Below are 17,821 nucleotides of genomic sequence, written 5' to 3' on the forward strand. Positions count from 1 at the left end.
TTCATTTTTATTGCGATAGCAGTTATAAAGATATTCTTGACTGGTTTTTGTCTTTTCCAAGAGCATTGGCAGAAATTTTTAAAATTTCTTTTTTTTGGGGGAGGGCACCTTAATTTGAAAGGAGTAAAAGCGCGCCAGCAGGAGCGACAAACTCGCCTGACGCAAAAACAAAGAGCCGACCTATCTCCTTTGCATAGAGAGAGGATGTGGTAACACATCACCACGCGTCTCAGGCCTGTCATCGATTCTTACTCAAGCAGAGAAGGACATGCAACTGGTGTTCAAAAAGCAGGAAGAAACTCCAAAAGCAAGCGGGGGGAGGGGGTTGTTATGAGCTTTGACATTAAGAATCTGATCGCTGCCGCGCACGCAATTTCCGCAGGTATTACAGACGGCTTGTATACCCTTCTACTTTGTAGTCATAATGCGAACTGGCTCGATGTAAAGTGTTTCACTTTCTGCAGCGACATTATAGGGGTATGCACTGGGCTTTGATCGTGAGGCGGCCACACCATCGTTGCGCCATTTTGAAGGTCATTCGCACGCACCGGTAGTAATGAGCAGATAAAATCACGATTCTCCAGAGCAGCGAAGCGCATGCTTGTCAATAATATTGTTGGCCACAGCTTCTGTCTCAAGTTAGCTACAAGCTTCCATTCATACTTAATTTATAGCACAAGAACCTAACATGCAGCATGACCATGTAGGTGATAAGGTGTCTCTCTACATATTCTTGAAGAAAACAGCAGCTGGAGAAACGTTGACTGGAGTGGCCGGCTGGGCGCTCTAGAAAAGTCTGTTTGCATCAGCGTGCAAAGCTGTTTCGTGGGTCTCCAGTCATCCAAGTCACTCTACAGATATCAAACACTACACATGCCAGAAGTCTCCTGCACGTGCTGCGAGTGCGCAAACCTTCGAAATGGCAATCCCGCCGCTATAGTGCTCTTCGCGGATGACGTCAAGCCTTATTATTTAGTATAACCATAAAACTTCTGGCCATTGAATTCATTGCTAAGAGACTGAGTGAAACTGACAAATTTTATCTTTTGGACCCGATATCGCAAAATTTAACAAAACGCTGGCTAAAAGGGCAATGTCCACTTCAACTGCCGAATCAATTTTCATGCTGTCAATTATTTCAATGCGAAGAAGACGTTAGTGGCACAAAAACTTTACGAGCAGTCTCATTATGCCTCGAGATAGAGCGCGACAGCGACTGTGCCCTTGAAAGAATTCCGACAACAGAGCCGCCAGCAACTGCCTCACTATTGAAAGCTTCGCCTATTGAAACCGAATCCCAGTTGCTCCGACCAGGAGGCACGCTTTTAATATTAGAATGATGTTAAAAAAGCCCACAAACTTATTGAATATTGACTCTAGCAACCTCGAGCACAAAGGCCAGGGTCTTTTGGAGCTTTTACTGCCACAGCAGTTACAAACGCCCATGTGCTGGTAGAACAAATTACAAAAAATCACGTATGAATAAGCATACATAAATAATGTATATAAAAAGGAATAGTGACAGTGCATTCCCGTTTTTCACGTGCCTGAAGCATGGAACATTAGATAGTGATGACCACAGTAGACGTCACTGACATCCTGGCGGCATATGTGCCGGGTATTCGTGAAATGTTTTTAAACATGCGCCACACAACTCTTCAAACGAGCAATTAGCAGCGCTTCTGGAACGTACAACGTGCTCTGATGAATCGCCGCCCCAGTTTCACACTACCGATTGGACTAGGCATCATGAGATCCTGCCAGAAGCACGTTTCGCCGTTATGCAGACTAGCACAACAAAAGTTGCATCGGCACCAAGCATAGATAGCATCGTGAATTACATAGGACGCATGCGCCACCGCTGTAAATATTCAGCAGAACAATTCTAGGTACGTGATTGTGACCTCGAAGGCACCCAAAACAAGGTGCCTAGTTTTGAGACGTTCCAAGTTTCGAGATTTGCTGTAGCTTGGCGCAGTTTGGCACAATTTTCACTGATATTATCAGGGTGGTACAATAGAACCGATTTGACGCAGTTGGCACAAGAGTGAAATCACTGCATATTTTTGGTACATTCTTGACTTGTTAGATGCTCTTGCATCTGTTAGTTGCTGCCAGTGGCGTAACTAGATAGGACGGCGCCCAGGGCAAATATATTTCCGCGCCCCTCATTATGCCCGTGATAATTTCCGCGCCCCCCCCCCCATTAAAAGCGCTAATGTAGGCTTCCGCGATTGCCTACTGGCGCGCGGCGGGCCATTTCGGAGGCCAAGGGCCACCAGTTCTGATTTCGATGAGCTACGCCCGCGTTTTTGTATAGTATTTTTCTTTTTTTATTCAAACTTCCGGAAGTCCCTTACCCGTCATTGTTCTCTTCCAGTCCACACTGCAAAAATCTTGACGGCACGGGCGCTTCCCAGGCCCAAGTTTCTCGTACCTAAGCTTTCGCGCTATTTGTGCATCCCAAGGAATGCAGGGTGAGTACAAAACAAAGCAACCAGCTAGACACCGCGCCCTCGGGTCTGGTATGGGGGTTAAACTGGTCGGAGTGTTCTGCCGTTTCGCTCCGTTCGCTGTTCCATTGATGGAGGTCATCCTTGTGCGGCCGCATTCTTTCAGGGAAGTTCTTGGTTTCTCCAACGTACGAAGCGGGGCAGTCGGCACATGCTGTCGGGTACACTACGCTCTGCGCTTTTTTCGCAGGTGCGTGTTCTTTGGGCCAAAGGATGAACCTGCCCATGGCGGTGGATGGCATGTGGGAAACGTTGACCCCCGCCCTTCTATTGCTTTGCTGGCGCCCGCGATGCAGGGAATCAACAAACGTCGCCGTCGTGTCACGCTTTCTCCGTCTTTCCTCCAGAGAACTCTGCGAATAAACGCCTTTGTTTAGCCTTTGGTGCCGAGGTCACGGATTATATTCGCCCTTCCTTCCGCCGCTGCGTGGACGATTAGTCGTTGGACGATCGGCTATTTCGTTGGAGTTTTCTGTTCTTACTCAAAAAAGGTGCATTCGAACTTTTTTATTTTATTTTGTTTACGTACGTGGTTGGTTTCAGGGAAGCTTTCAGTAAGTGGTTTGGGAGGCTGGTGGGGTTCGCTGAAACTCATCTAACCCAGTGCTGCGGAGCACAAAACAAAGCTTAGCCGAGGGTCATGGGAAGGCACGGAGGTAGCGCAGCAAAATGAAAATAGAGGATCCTTTTCCCGATGCAAAAGCCATTGCGGCAACCCTTTCCTTCACCACCATCCCCACTTCCAGTCGTACATTACAACCTCGCCCCTCCCCCCTTCCAGGCGGTTTTACGGAAAAAAACATTGACAACCTTTCCAGGGGGCGCCAACCCGAGGACTCGGCTTGGCGCCCCCTCCCTAGTGGCGCCCGGGGCACTTGTACCCCCTTGCCCCCCCCTAGTTACGCCACTGGTTGCTGCCACTTTTACTATAGTGTGTTCAGAAGCACGTAGACTTTTATTCTATGTAACTTACAAGTGCGTCCAGTTAACACTTGAAGTTTAATTCTGGCAAAAGGAACAGGGCGTTCGTTTTACCGAATCCGGCTGTTCGTCCGAAAGGAAGTGACGCGCCACTTGTCTTTTGCGGCCTATGTTCCAACCCGTACTTACACGCTGAACTCAAAGCTTTACGAGGCCATTGCAGAGCAAGTTTCTGACGCTCTTCCTCTCACATATCATCCTTAGCCTATCTCCGCACCTCTGACTTATGCTGACGCCACAAGCCGATTGCCATCGTCGCTAACACTTGTCACGGATCCTGATCGACAGCCCCATCCCTTCTACGCAGCGAGTCCACCTATCCATTCGAACCCACCTCCTTTTCACCACCTTTGCACCACCATCAGCTAACCCTTGGCGCACTTCAGACAGCAGGCCAATTTGCTACTTCTGCCGTCTCCCCGGTTATGTAGCATGCAACTGCTATCGTTGTGGTTACAACCGAAGCGCTGCCGAGGCGAGTTACGCCTTCTATCGTCCAGAGCCACCGCGATCGTCTTCATTCCACCATACGTCGGATCACTTGCCGCCACGTCGCCACGGCTTCAACAGGAATCGGTTGCCCTTCCCATGACGCCATTCTATTTCTCCGATGCTTCCTCGATCGCCACCAACCCAAGCAAAATAACGACCATGACAGTTCTCGATCCAAGATCTGCGCACATATCAAAAACATTAAGGCCAGCATTTTTACCTGCTAATGAAATAACCCTGCATATTGATGCCCCGCCGCGGTGGTCTAGTGGCTAAAGTACTCGTCTGCTGAACCGCAGGTCGTGGGATCGAATCCCTGCTGCGGCCGCTGCATTTTCAATGGATGCGGAAATGGTGTAGGCCCGTTTGGTCAGATTCGGGTGCGCGTTAAAGAACCCCAGGTGGTCGAAATTTTTGGAGCCCTCCACTACGGCGTCCTTCGTAATCATATGGTGGTTTGGGGACGTTAAACCCCACATATAAATCATATTGATGGTGTATCTGCGCAAGCGCTCATTGATACTAGTGCTGCCATGTCTGTAGTCAGTGGTGAACTATGCCGCAAGTTGAAAAAGCTTACGCTGCTGCTTCCCGACGTGTCTCTCCGCACAGCACCTGCGCATCACATCCTAACTTCTGTGGCGTACACAGCTAGACTGGACATCCAAAGTATTTTCTATGTAGTCAAATTCATTGTGTTTCCCCATGTTGCAACGACATCATCTTAGGCTCGGACTTTCTCTGCGCTCATCATGCCGTCGTTGGCTGTGCGCGTGCCGAACTAGAGTTGTAGACAATGTGTGAACTGTTCCTGTGTAAAGCGCCGACGTCTGACAGACCTTCTTTCAAGCCGTTGTCTTCTTCAGTAATTGCAGCCACGGATGTTCACATCCCCCTTCTGTGTTCTTGTGCCACTCTTCTGCGACGACGCGCCCCCTGTCGCCGCCCTCTTTATCCCCTCCGACGTTTTCAACTGTTGCAAAAACTTCCTTTTCCCAATCGCAGGTGTCACTATAGGAAACTCATGTTGCTCCATCCATATAATGAACTCGCTTCCTTCCCCAGCCATTTTATTCCGTGGCAGCCATCAGTCTCCTTGAGGAAATTGATACTATAACTGTGTAATGACAGCACACTGGTTGACGGTTAGCGATGCACCACAGATCGGTTTCCTGGCCCTGGTAGTTGAGCTGGGGTTCTTCCTTGAACCACGTTGCACTGGTCGACTGTCGATCGTACGACATTCGTGTCGGTAAGACCGGTGCGAGTGGCGGTGAAGAGATTGGCTGCGTTTGAAGGTACGCGGTAGGCTAGTCGCTGAAGGCAGCACCCTGAGAGTAGCCACGGCTAGACATCGGAACAGAGCTTGACGGACCTCTTTTCGGGCAACGTCAGCGAAAAACGACAATGCGGGCTTCAGTTCCGGTGGTGGAAATAGACCGAGCTGACGAAGTTCTTCTCACAGAGTCTTTCGGATCACTGCGCATACATGGAGGCTTGTCGTTTCCACACAGGCTTGCCACAGCCATAACTGAGGTATTCGCGATGAAGTTCACCATGTTGTCATGCTGCAGCGGTGTCGTTCCTGTAGGGCTCGCGCTCAATCGTCGTGGCTTCTTTAATGAACATACCCACTGTTGTAGGTGGATTTTTTACTAGTCCAGCAAGCAGCTGCTCTTTCACTCCTCGCATGAGATACCGTAATTTGCTGTCTTCAGGCATCTTGGAATCCAACTTGCGAAAAAGACAGGCCATGTCATCGGCGAACATAGCAACGCTCTCGTTTGGTTTTTGACTTCGGGTTTCTAGGAGACATTGCGCATTCCTCTTTTTGTCCAAACTGGTAAATTTGTTGAGCGGCTGGGTGCGGGAATCGTCTCACGTAGCCAAGCTTCTTTCTCGGATGATGTGCCATCTCTGGAGTTGTTTTAGGGGCAAAGCTTAGGGTCGAGCAATGTCCTCTGTCCATAGGTGTGACACGCATGACACATACCCAATTTAGAGCAGGTATGTGCCGCAGGGAATGCGAGATGGCGGCACTTAGAGTGTTCACTAGATGGACGCACAGACGGATGGACAGACGAATAGACTAGCAGAAGAACGGACGAATGGACGAATGGAAGCACGAAACGGGCGGACAGACGAATTATTGTACACAAGGACTGATGGACGAACAGATGCACGAATAGCCGCGCAGACGGACGGAAGTGAAATCGAACGGACAGACAGGCTGAATGAAGGCCGCTTCGCTCCACTTATCCTCACTGACTCCATGGATATGCTGTGATTTTTTCAGATAGAAGTACACACTTGGAAGCTTGTCTTCTGCGGTGTTGCAGTGTCCGAACTGGTCCAGCCAGTCCTGGGTGTCTCCGTAGGCTTCACAATGAATGCATTTCGGAATCATAGCATTCTGTAGTGTCAAGTACGACGAAGCTGCAGTGGCGGTGGTGGTTGGAGCATGATTGCTGAAACTTTCTGGCCAGAAATCGACGTCGGGTACCAGGCCTTGTAGAAGTCGACTGAAAGAGTGAACCGGTGTTTCAACACGTGGTGGTGATTGCGGGCTCAATGGTGGGCACGGCAAACGAGTGCGAAGCATGAACCTCACCCAGGACCTCTATCAGTGTGACGACACGGGATTGACGTACAAAGAAAGTGCGACAAACAAATGGGCTTTATCAAATCTTCGCAAAAAGTGCAGCAACGTCTTCTTCGTCCTTGTCCTGGCCAAGTGTTCTCTTGCTGCTTCTACGTGCTTCGCGAAATTCCTCCATAAATCGCCACCAACGCGGGCGCGCAGAGAAGTTTGAAGGGAGAGGGTTGGGTAAGGAATTCACAGATGTAACCTGCAAGAATGAACGGATGGTGGGATGGGAACTGTCACAAAAAAGAAGAATCACAAAACTGCCTGCCATCCCATCTAGAAGTATTTCTATTCGCAGCTGGATTATGAAGAAACCTTTCCAGGCTGAAATACACTTTCCAGCATGAAAACATTTTCAGGTTTCATGATCCAGCTGAAAAGGGGAATCATTTTCACCTGAGATAAATAAAGACATTTTAAACCGAATTATCTATCACTAACTTGGCTGAATACTTTGTCACGATGCATGGGATCAATAGCGGAAGACCATGCGAAAGTTCAGAAAAACGATGAAAGCGTTGCACACAAAATCTAGTACAGATGGAATGAGACTTGTCTAGAGCGCCCGGCCGACCGCTGCAGCACGCGTTTTTTTTTTTTTTTTTTTCAGAATCATATAAAGAGAAACACCATAATGATACCAAGCATGGTCAAGCTGCGTGTGAGGTCCTTGTGCTATAAAGTATGCAGCAACGGAAGCTTGTAGCTAACGGGAGATAGAAGCCGCAGCCAACAGTGTCAAGAGGCACGCGCTCTGCTACTCTAGACAAGTGTGGTCCTATGTGTACAATGAATACGCAACAACACATAGTAAACCTTTGTTCCTAAAAGTGTATTACAAGCTTTGGAAAGACTAAAACTGAAAAAGTCACAATTTTGCCAAAGGTACGAAGCAATGATTGCGATAGAAACATAATCCAATGTTTTACGTTGCAGAGGCTAGTATTTTTAGTAGCAATAATAATTGTAGTAAACGTGCGTTTCCCAAGTAACCACGGTTTCTGAGGCATGTTCACAGCAGATGACTACAAGGCTCGTGCGCAGTGATGGCCTTAATATAACAAAGAGAGGCTGGAAGTCAAATCACTTAGATCCAATCTTAGGTAACTCTATAAAACGCTGGTGTAAGAGACCCCGACCGCTTCAAGTACACTTTTGAGCACGACCGCTTCAAGTACACGTTTTTTAGTATTGAGAGCGCAGCCTGTAGAAGCTCCCACCTGTTGTGGGGGCACAAGCTGCGTGCTGATATTTGCCAAGATAGCGCAGTACCAATAAGCACAGCCCTCTTATTCGGTGACGAGATGAGCGCACCCAGACAATATATATATATATATATTATATATATATATATATATATATATATAGAAGAAAGAAGTGTATACCTAAGGGCTCGTTTTTCCGTGTTTTGACACAATATTTATGAGATCTAACAGACAGTAATGCCAAGGAATGTATAGGGGAAGTTATTAGAACCAATGGAATGTAAATAAGAAAGAAAAGTGGGTGAAAAAGTAACCAGCCGTGAGCAGGTTACTATATATATATATATATATATATATATGTGTGTGTGTGTGTGTGTGTGTGTATATATATATGTGGACTACTTGAGCTAGCAAGGCACAACACCCATTAATCGGGCAAGCTGTTCTATTCTGCCTCTTCTTCCTTGTTCTAGCTACCCGCACGCCAGATCCCCAGCGCTTTCCTTGGTCATGAGTAATAACACTCGACCATAACTGCGCGCGTGCGGAGCTGCTGACAGTTTTTCTAGTGGGCGGGCTTGGCTACTTTGTTGTGATAGGTCCTGACCACACTTCAATGTGGATTAATTATCTCTGAGAAGCGTCTCTGGTGGGTGACTTTGGCTGCATAGAAGTGGTCGGCCCTGGAGACCTGCCAGAAGTGCATCCAGTGGGCGATGTTGGCTGCCTTGACGGTGGGTCCTCGTGATACTGCGACTTTGCTGGTGAATTTCTTATAGGTGAGTCTGGCAGGAGGGCCTGACTAAATCGCAGTGATCTGCCTCGACCACACTGCAACGTCGTAACCGACCGCTATACGTAGCCTTCATAGATTAGGAGAAGGCGTTTGATTCAGTATAAATATCAGCAGCCATGCAGACACCGCGGAATCAGAGCGTCGATGAAGCATATATAAACATCCTGAACGAAATCTACAGGGGATCAACTGCCAAAATAGTGCTTCATAAAAACAAAAACAAAATACCAATCAAGAAGGATGTAGAGCAGGGGAATACAATCTCCCCAATGCTATTTACCGCGTGCTCACAGGAGGTTTTCAGAGGCCTAGAATGGAGACAGATAGGTATTTGAGTTAATAGAGAGAAACCTGCACTTCGCCGATGACATTTCATTGCTGAGTAACTTAGGGAACAAGTTGCAACTGGTGATTACGGAGTGCAGAAAGGAGAGCAGAAAAGCAGAACAAGGAGAGCAGAAAAGTAGGTCTTGCAATTAATGTGCAGAAAACGAAAGTAATGTACAACAACCTTGGAAAAGAGCAGCCCTTCGAGATAGGTAATAATGCACTTGAAGTTGTAAAAGACTATGCCTACTTAGGACAGGTAATAACCGCAGAGCCGAACCACGAGATTGAAGTAACTAAAATAACATGAATGGGGTGGAGCACAATTAGCAAGCACTCTCAAATCATGACAGGTAGATTGCCATTATCCCTCGAAAAAAGGTATATAACAGCTGCATCTTGCCGGTACTTAGCTACGGAGCAAAAACCTGGAGGCTTACAAAGAGGGTTCAGCTTAAATTGAGGACGACGCAGCGAGCAATGGAAAGGAAAATGGTAGGTGTAACCTCAAGAAACAAGAATAGAGCAGAGTGAATGAGGAAATGAGGAATGAGGAACCCTCATCGCCAGTCTGAATGATTTCGTCCAGGTTACGGAGCTGTGAACTTTTGAAACCAATGATTCTGATTTCGAAGACGTGGAGTCTGTCCTTGCAGCCATTGACATCGAGCCAGGCCTACTACCAAGCGAAAAAGAGCAAATAGGGGGTCTTTTATGGGAATTCGCCGAATGTTTCTCGTTGTCATCTAAGGTTCGACGCACTCCTGTCGCCAAACATCGCATCATTGTCGACGAGTCAGTGAGGCCAATACACCAGCATCCCTACCGAGTGTCACCAAGAGAAAGAGAAGCTATTGGTAATCAGGTTAAAGAAATGCTCAAAGACGATGTAGTCCAGCCTTCATCAAGTCCATTGGCGTCACCTGTTGTTCTTGTGAAGAAAAAAGACCAGACCTTACGTTTCTGCGTTGATTATCGGAAGCTGAATGCCGTCACCAAACGGGATGTTTATCCTCTGCCAAGAATTGATGACACTATGAATAGGCTGCGAAATGCCAGGTATTTTTCCTCATTGGATCTTAAAAGTGGGTATTGGCAGATAGAATTCGACGAAAGAGATCGCGAAAAGACAGCGTTTGTGACACCGGACGGTTTATACGAGTTCAAGGTACTCCTTTTTGGCCTTTGTTCAGCACCCGCCACATTCCAACGGATGATGGACACAGTGCTTTGTGGTCTTAAATGGCAGTCATGTCTGGTTTATCTCGACGATGTTGTAGTTTTCTCTGCTACCTTTGAGCAACATTTAGAAAGGCTCCAGGCCGTGCTCACTTCGATCAAATCAGCGGACTTGAAGATAAAACCGCAGAAATGTCATTTCGGCTTTCGTGAGCTCCTTTTTCTCGGCCATGTCATCAGTGCAGAAGGCGTCCGCCCAGACCCTGCAAAAACTAAGGCCGTAGCAAGATTTCCGAAGCCAACAGACAAAAAGGCTGTTACGCGATTTTTAGGTCTCTGCACCTTTTATCGACGGTTCGTTAAAATTTTTCACGAATTGCTGAACCACTGACACGGCTGACAAAAGAGGAAATGCCTTTTGTATGGCTTGCCGAACAAGAGGATGCCTTCAATGAACTACGAAAGTGCCTTCAAAGCCACCCTGTTTTGGCGCATTTTGACGAGGAAGCGGAAACCGATATCCACACGGATGCAAGCAATTTAGGTCTTGGGGCCGTGCTCATCCAATGGCAAAGCGGACAAGAACGAGTCATTGCGTATGCCAGTCGCACTCTTTCGAAAGCCGAGGTGAACTACTCAGCGACCGAGAAAGAATGCCTTGCCAAGGTATGGGCTATCAGCAAGTTTCGACTATATTTATATGGTAGGCCTTTTCGAGCTATAAGCGACCATCATTCGCTATGCTGGCTGGCTAATCTCAAAGACCCATGTGGACGGCTTGCACGATGGAGCTTGCGATTACAGGAGTATGATATCACGCTTGTGTACAAGTCAGGTCGCAAGCACAGTGATGCGGACTGCTTGTCACGTGCTCCGATTCAACCTGCTGCTTCTGCTTCCATCGAGGATGGTGAAGATTTTATTTTCTTGGGAGCTGTGACACTATCAGAGATGGCACATCAGCAGCAATCGGACCCTGAGATGCTCCTCTTGATCAAGTACCTACAAGGACAGTCTGACGATGTTCCACGACCTTTTGTCCGCGGCTTGTCAGCGTTTGTCCTACGAAACAACATCCTGTATAAAAGGAACTTTGACAACAATACAGCGACATTCCTGCTTGTCGTCCCTTCACCTCTGCGACCAGAGATTTTGGAGGCTTGCCACGACGATTCATCAGCTGGACACTTAGGAGTAAGCATAACGTTAGCACGCATCCGCACTAAATACTACTGGCCGAAGTTGCTTAGCTCTGTACGACACTATGTCAGAACCTGCCGGGACTGCCAAAGACGTAAAACGCCACCGCTAAAACCAGCAGGTCTCCTTCAACCGATAGAACCACCAGAAGCCCCATTCACACAAGTGGGAATAGACTTACTGGGCCCATTTCCTACGTCGTCATCGGGAAAACGGTGGATAATAGTTGCGATCGACTATTTAACCAGATATGCCGAGACAGCAACTCTAGTTAAAGGATCAGCCGTTGAAGTAGCCGAATTCTTCGTCTCCAACATAGCACTGCGGCACGGAGCTCCAAAAGCGTTGATCACAGACCGAGGGACTGCATTTATGGCCGACCTGATGAAATGTATCGTGAAATTGACGCACACCAGTCATAGAAAAACGACGGCATATCATCCTCAAGCAAATGGTATTACGGAACGACTGAACAGAACGCTGGCTGATATGTTGTCAATGTACGTTGATATAGAACACCGCACTTGGGATAAAATATTACCCTATGCAACATTCGCCTATAACACTGCGATGCAAGAGACAACACGGATGACGCCATTCCAACTTGTTTTTGGCCGGACGGTAACGACACCTTTAGATGCAATGTTACCTATTGACGAGACGCCCGAGAATTACTATGACGTTCACGACTACATACAAAGAGCAGAAGAAAGAGCGATATCGTGCCAGACACCTGGCACGATATCGCATTTTCCAACAGCAGAAAACCGACACGCATCGATACAATCTGCGAAGAAGAGACGTCCAGTACGCGCCAGGAGACAGAGTACAAGTGTGGATTCCTGTACGAATACGTGGCCTGTCAGAAAAACTGCTTCGCCGCTATTTCGGTCCGTACAAAGTGCTCCGCCACGTCGACTCGCTCAACTACGAAGTTATGCCAGAGGGACAGGATATTTCATCCCGACGGCGGCATCGCACGGAAACTGTGCATGTCGTCAGGATGAAACCATATCACGACAGGCAATGAAACGCTGAAGATACAACGTTTTTTGGCGCTAACGACACCCCCGACGAGGGTTTGTGAATGACTGCCATTCAATCAGTTTGACACAAGCATCGGGACGATGCACTCTGGAAAGGGGGGCAATGACACAATGTGACTTCAAATTACGCGCGCTAGCAAATACTTGTGCCTTCTAGATGATTTGCGATGCACGAGCCTGTGGGACCCAGCTGCGCGCGAACCGTGTTGAAAGGAAAAGGAAGAACGTAGAAGAAGAGGCAGAAGAAAATCCTCGAGACAATCTAGCTGTGCTATAATTCTCAGGCACAAGTTCGCCCAGCCTACGTTAGCTTATTAAAAGAGTTTATTGAAAAGTGCGTTACAATATCATAGTTGAAATCAAGAAGAGGAAATGGACATGGGCCCGGCATGTAGCACGTAGACAGGATGACCGCTAGTCATTAAGGGTAACTAACTGCATTCCTAGAGAAGGCCAGGGGTTTAGAGGGAGACAGAAGGTTATGTGGGCCGATGAAATTAAGTTTGCGGGTATAAATTGGCAGCAGCAAGCACACGACTAAGTTGAATGGTGTAACTTGGGAGAGGCCTTTGTCCTGCAGTGTCCGTAGTCAGGCTCATGATGATGATGATGATGACCCACAAGACATGCTTCTGGCGGTCGGCTTTGGCTCTGTCGTTGAGCTAACGGGGAATGCGGCATACCCGAGAAAGGATGCCAGAACAGTCTTCATGGAGGCTCCATGGCTGGCATGGTCTCTTGTTACTTCCTTTCGGTGGCACCCGCATGATTGTCAGCGCGGAACAGACGGTCAAGACTGTTGTCGGGAGTCTTATCAATGGGCAGCTCCCTCTTTTCGGTTTCATTGACCCCCGATGGCTCTGGAAGAGATCTAGGTGGCTCTTTTGGTGCCACGGTTGTGAAGTCCAGCGTAGGTTTTGTTTCGTCAGCAGACCATGGCAATAGCGAAAGGGCAACCTTCCTGCTCTCGTTCCGTAAAATCTCATTGGATTCCTGTGTGTACAACCCATGACACTGCATCTCGTCCACCCGTTGATCTTCCACCATCAGGTACTGCGGTTGTATTTCTCTTCCCATCACAGACAGTCACGTTTTAGCATCTGCCGGAATAGTATCTGGCACATTCACGTCACGAAGAAAAGAGAGCTCGGGCTACGCTAGAGACCAACACCTCTGGAGGGAATGCGGTCTCGGCTGCTTGTCGTGATAGTACTGTGTCAGACACTGGTGCAGTATAAGAGAGCTGCCGGAGTGCATTGTTGGTATGAGGGCAGGATGAAAAGCTTTTCGTTGACATGTTGCACTGCATAGTACGAGCCTCGGGGTGATGCCTCTCCATAGCTGAATGCTCGTTTGTAGCGAGGTTGGAATGGACTATGGAAGTGAGGTCGAAGCCAAAGTGTGCGAAGGCTGCAATAAGCTTGGTACTCCAGCTCGCTCAGGAGTGCTGCTGCACGCCTTCATAATTGTGCTACGCCGCGTCACCATCTTGAATGAGGGCAGAGCCAACGTCCCATTTCTATTGGTGCTTGTAATCTTCGCGAGCTCCGAGGGCATTGACGGGCACCACCCAGCCGGCTGTGTCGTTGTGGAACTCGTGGAATCCTGGTATTTCAAAGACGGCTTGCAATTATAGGACCTGAAAAAAAGGCACAGAGTGCCAACGCCAAGCCACCCAGCTGGATCTCGAGTTGCCAGAGGCTATCGCGAAGCTTTCTGCGTTGCTCTGGTGTGCTCGCCTATAGGCCGTATGAGAAGGCTACGCCCAGAATAGTGTCGGCTGCGCTCAATGCCGGCAGAATATCGGGGAAGACGGTGGTGCTCAACGCTGTCATGGCGTTTACTGTGGCGTGGAGTCGCGTGAACTTGTTTTCAAAATATGTAGAAAATTAAAAAAGAGAGAGCTTTTAAAATTTTCATAAAATTCAGCTGAATTGTCATGAGGGTGAGGTGTTTATGACGAAGGCAATTTGTCTATTGCCTGCTGAACTTCTTGTATTGCAAGGGGATTGTTCATAGCCACACAATCATAATCGTTGAGGGGTTCGAAACGGAAACAAAACTATGCTTTGAGGTGGACACCGCAATTATCTGGAAGGACACTGAATTAAGCTTCATAATACTTTTCGAACTGCAAAATCATATCTGCTGTATTTGTGATAAGACTTCTGCTGGCATATAGATCAGGAATCGACTCACAAATTGGGTGGTTCCTTTCATCATCAAGCTACACTTTACGTGTTAGTTCCTAAAGACTCAGAATCTGCCTGTTTCATTTTGTGATCGAACACTGCCCCTGTTTAGCGGATGGTATCAAAATGCTGTAGATCACACCTAATGTTTTCGGTCTGAATGATTTTCGCATCTGGCTCCACAGCCCCAATCTCTGTAGCTGTTGTGCGGACCTCTTGTTCAAAAAGTTCCCAAGTAGTGTGGCTCAACAGCCCCAATCTCAGTAGCTGTTGTGCGGACCTCTTGTTCAAAAAGTTCCCAAGTAGTGTGGCTCAACAGCCCCAGTCTCAGTAGCTGTTGTGCGGACCTCTTGTTTAAAAAGTTCCCAAGTAGTAATATGTGCAGGTCTACGGAAGAATTCTTCATTTCTGTGGTAGCTCAGAAAATGAATTGCTGATCTTGTATGAACATGTAGTTTATCTCCCCAAGTGCCAATTGTGATCAGAATCGACTTCGACGGTCAATGGAGTATCATTTTGATTGTGACCAAACTACTGTGTTAGTGGGAGATTTTCAATATATGTTATCCTGATGACCGCAGCACTAGTAATATTCGACAATACAGAGGCATCGAACTTTTGTCTAGTATTGTAGCCAACGCAGGAATTATTGACACCGGTACTTCGGGCCAAGTAACTGGGTATACCCGACTACAGGGTTGCTGTTATACTCACCTTGATCTGATTTATGTGTCGTCATCACTTATTTTCTGTGAATTGCCATGCAGCCTTCTACCAGTTGCATTTTAGGTCCATTGTGTCGTTATTGGACATATTAGAGCCACGCCAGGTTTCAGAACTGTTTTGTAAATAGACCCTGCAGTAGTAATGTCTGTGAGCGTCAATTGTTGTTGTCATGCTAGCTATCTAACTTTTTAAAGTTTACATACGTAATTGTATGATACCAGAGTTATGCCAGCTTAAAGTCAAGTAAAATTAAGCGACACTCACTGAAATTGGTCTTTATGCCAGCTTAAAGTCAAGTAAAATTAAGCGACACTCACTGAAATTGGTCTACATAGCCCCATTTATGGCTAACATCCATGCACGCGCATGCACTACATATTAGCTTACCTCTTCTGGTGTTGCTAATACCTATGCTGATGTGCCAACTGTTACGCAACTGTCAAGTATATACAAGACTCTTCAACATAAGTCTGTATGACAACATATAGATACAATAGCTTCATTGCGTACCACTTTGCTAAATAAAAAAATTACATCGCAGTCACCTCCTTCCGCATGCTGCCTGCATATTACTACGGGGTCGTGACGTGGCTGAAGGCAGAAGACTGAATGATTTGATATGTGGGGTTTAATGTCCCAAAACCCCCATATGATTATGAGAGACGCCGCAGTGGAAGGCTCCGGAAATTTTTACGACCTGAGGTTCCCAAATCTGAGCCCACGGGTCTACAACATTTCTGCCTCCATCGGAAATGCAGCCGCCACAGCCAGGATTCGACCCCGCGACCTATGTGTCAGCAGCCGAGTACTTTAGCCACTAGACCATCACGGCGGAGGGAGTGGTCAGATCAAATTGTTTATTTGGGTGAACCTGTGCTCGATAAATGGAAAGTAGGGTTGCAGTAGAACACTTGCACTGATAACGGCGAATGCAGCGTCAGCCGTCGATCAACTGACAAGCGGCGAAGCATGTCGGCATTTATATGCACACCTTCGAGCATTCTAGCGTTACCGCTAGCGTCGACATAGATTCCAGAATAATATGAAATGCTCACGACATGGCCGTAATCTCAACAAAATGATCTACGGCAGCTATGAAGCTTCTCGAACACTGTAGGCGCGGTTTGTACTGAGAATTGCGTACGGCGTAACGGGGTGATAAGAAAACTTGAGGAAGGAACGTGGCACTGTCCCCCTCTGAAAAAGGCATCGTCCTGATGCTTTAACAGAAGATGAAAGTGCAATAATAATGTGAGAAAATACAAATAATACAGCCCAATACAGCAAAAATAACAACAACAAAATACTCTTTCAGTTCATTAACGTTCATAAAACGGCTTTAGGCGCGCGACATGAATGACTTCGATCTCATGGTACACGGCATCGATTCCATAGTACACGGTATCGATTCCCATGATAACCGGGATTTGCCTTTTTTTCTTCTTCAGTTGTACCTTCTTTTTTTTTTTGCTGTGCCTTTTCGTGTTTTACTGCTTTGAACGAAAATGTCCTATTGATTATGCTTTCATACTGTCAATATTTTCTTTTATTTGCTGTCTTGTTATTACCACAAATGTTTGGATAATTGACCAAGGGTCCTACTATAGCTCTTTTACTTTGGAACCCTGACCGGTAAAATTATGGTTAGATTGACGGATATATTGGAAGGCTCAAGTTGCTTTTCGTTCGCTAAGAAATGCTTTGCACTTAAATTTTGTCCTATGCTTCTATTGGCATGAGCGAGTGAGTCGGCTGTACTGCCGATAATATTTGGGGAGCACCCATAATTGAGATTCTTCTCCCTTTTGTTTTACATGCAAATTCACCACGCCTAGCACATACAGACCCTTCGATTTGGCATGTTGTGCTTGGCATTACCTACAAACCAAGTGGAGCTGCAAATTAGCAAACACTATTAAAATTTTGCCATTAATACATACGGTATCTACGTTAAGTGCAATTTTTTCTATCAAAACAAATGCCAATATGAACACTACCTAGCGATGGACAATATTTGAACCAAGACGACAGTGCCACCGTCCACGGCATGCGCTGAAGGCGGTGTCCGCAAAGCCGTAAGGATGTCGTGTTTTTTTTTTTTTTTTCATTTTACATTTATCTGCCCTAAATCACGTGTTACATGCTGATCCATGTCCTTCAAACATTTCCACTCTTTGAGAAATGCTTTACGCACAACGAATCAGACCCACTTACCCATGTCCGCTATACCATGAAAGAGGGCTAGCAGCCTGTCTGAGCCCACCAACCGTATCGCTCCACCGGGTACCGAAAGTACTTGGCGTTGGATGCCAGATGACAACCTCAAGATGTGCAACAGCATGTCAGTAGTAACAACGGCAAGCCAGTCATCTCCGACAGCGATGCCCTGCAGTAAAAATCTATAGGTGACCACGCAACATTCTAAGCCATGCACATGCGAAGTGTGCAGAAAGCATGGTGCAAATCATTCTAAGCCATACACATGCGAAGCTGCAGAGAACATGGTGCAAATAGCCG

At 47.0% G+C, this 17,821-nt stretch overlaps 1 protein-coding gene across 1 annotated transcript in view; it reads right to left on the reverse strand.

The window, feature by feature from the left end:
- LOC142767920 (uncharacterized) overlaps window positions 1-17,522 on the reverse strand; it is a 141,183-nt gene extending 123,661 nt beyond the window's left edge. Inside the window, exon 1 of the mRNA XM_075870159.1 lies at window positions 17,519-17,522. Within this exon, the coding sequence (XP_075726274.1) occupies window positions 17,519-17,522 (4 nt within the window). The remainder of the gene's footprint in view (window positions 1-17,518) is intronic.
- Window positions 17,523-17,821: the final 299 nt, after the last annotated feature.

The sequence above is a fragment of the Rhipicephalus microplus genome, chromosome 7, assembly GCF_043290135.1.
Source record: "Rhipicephalus microplus isolate Deutch F79 chromosome 7, USDA_Rmic, whole genome shotgun sequence".
NCBI classification, from domain to species: Eukaryota; Metazoa; Arthropoda; class Arachnida; order Ixodida; family Ixodidae; genus Rhipicephalus; species Rhipicephalus microplus.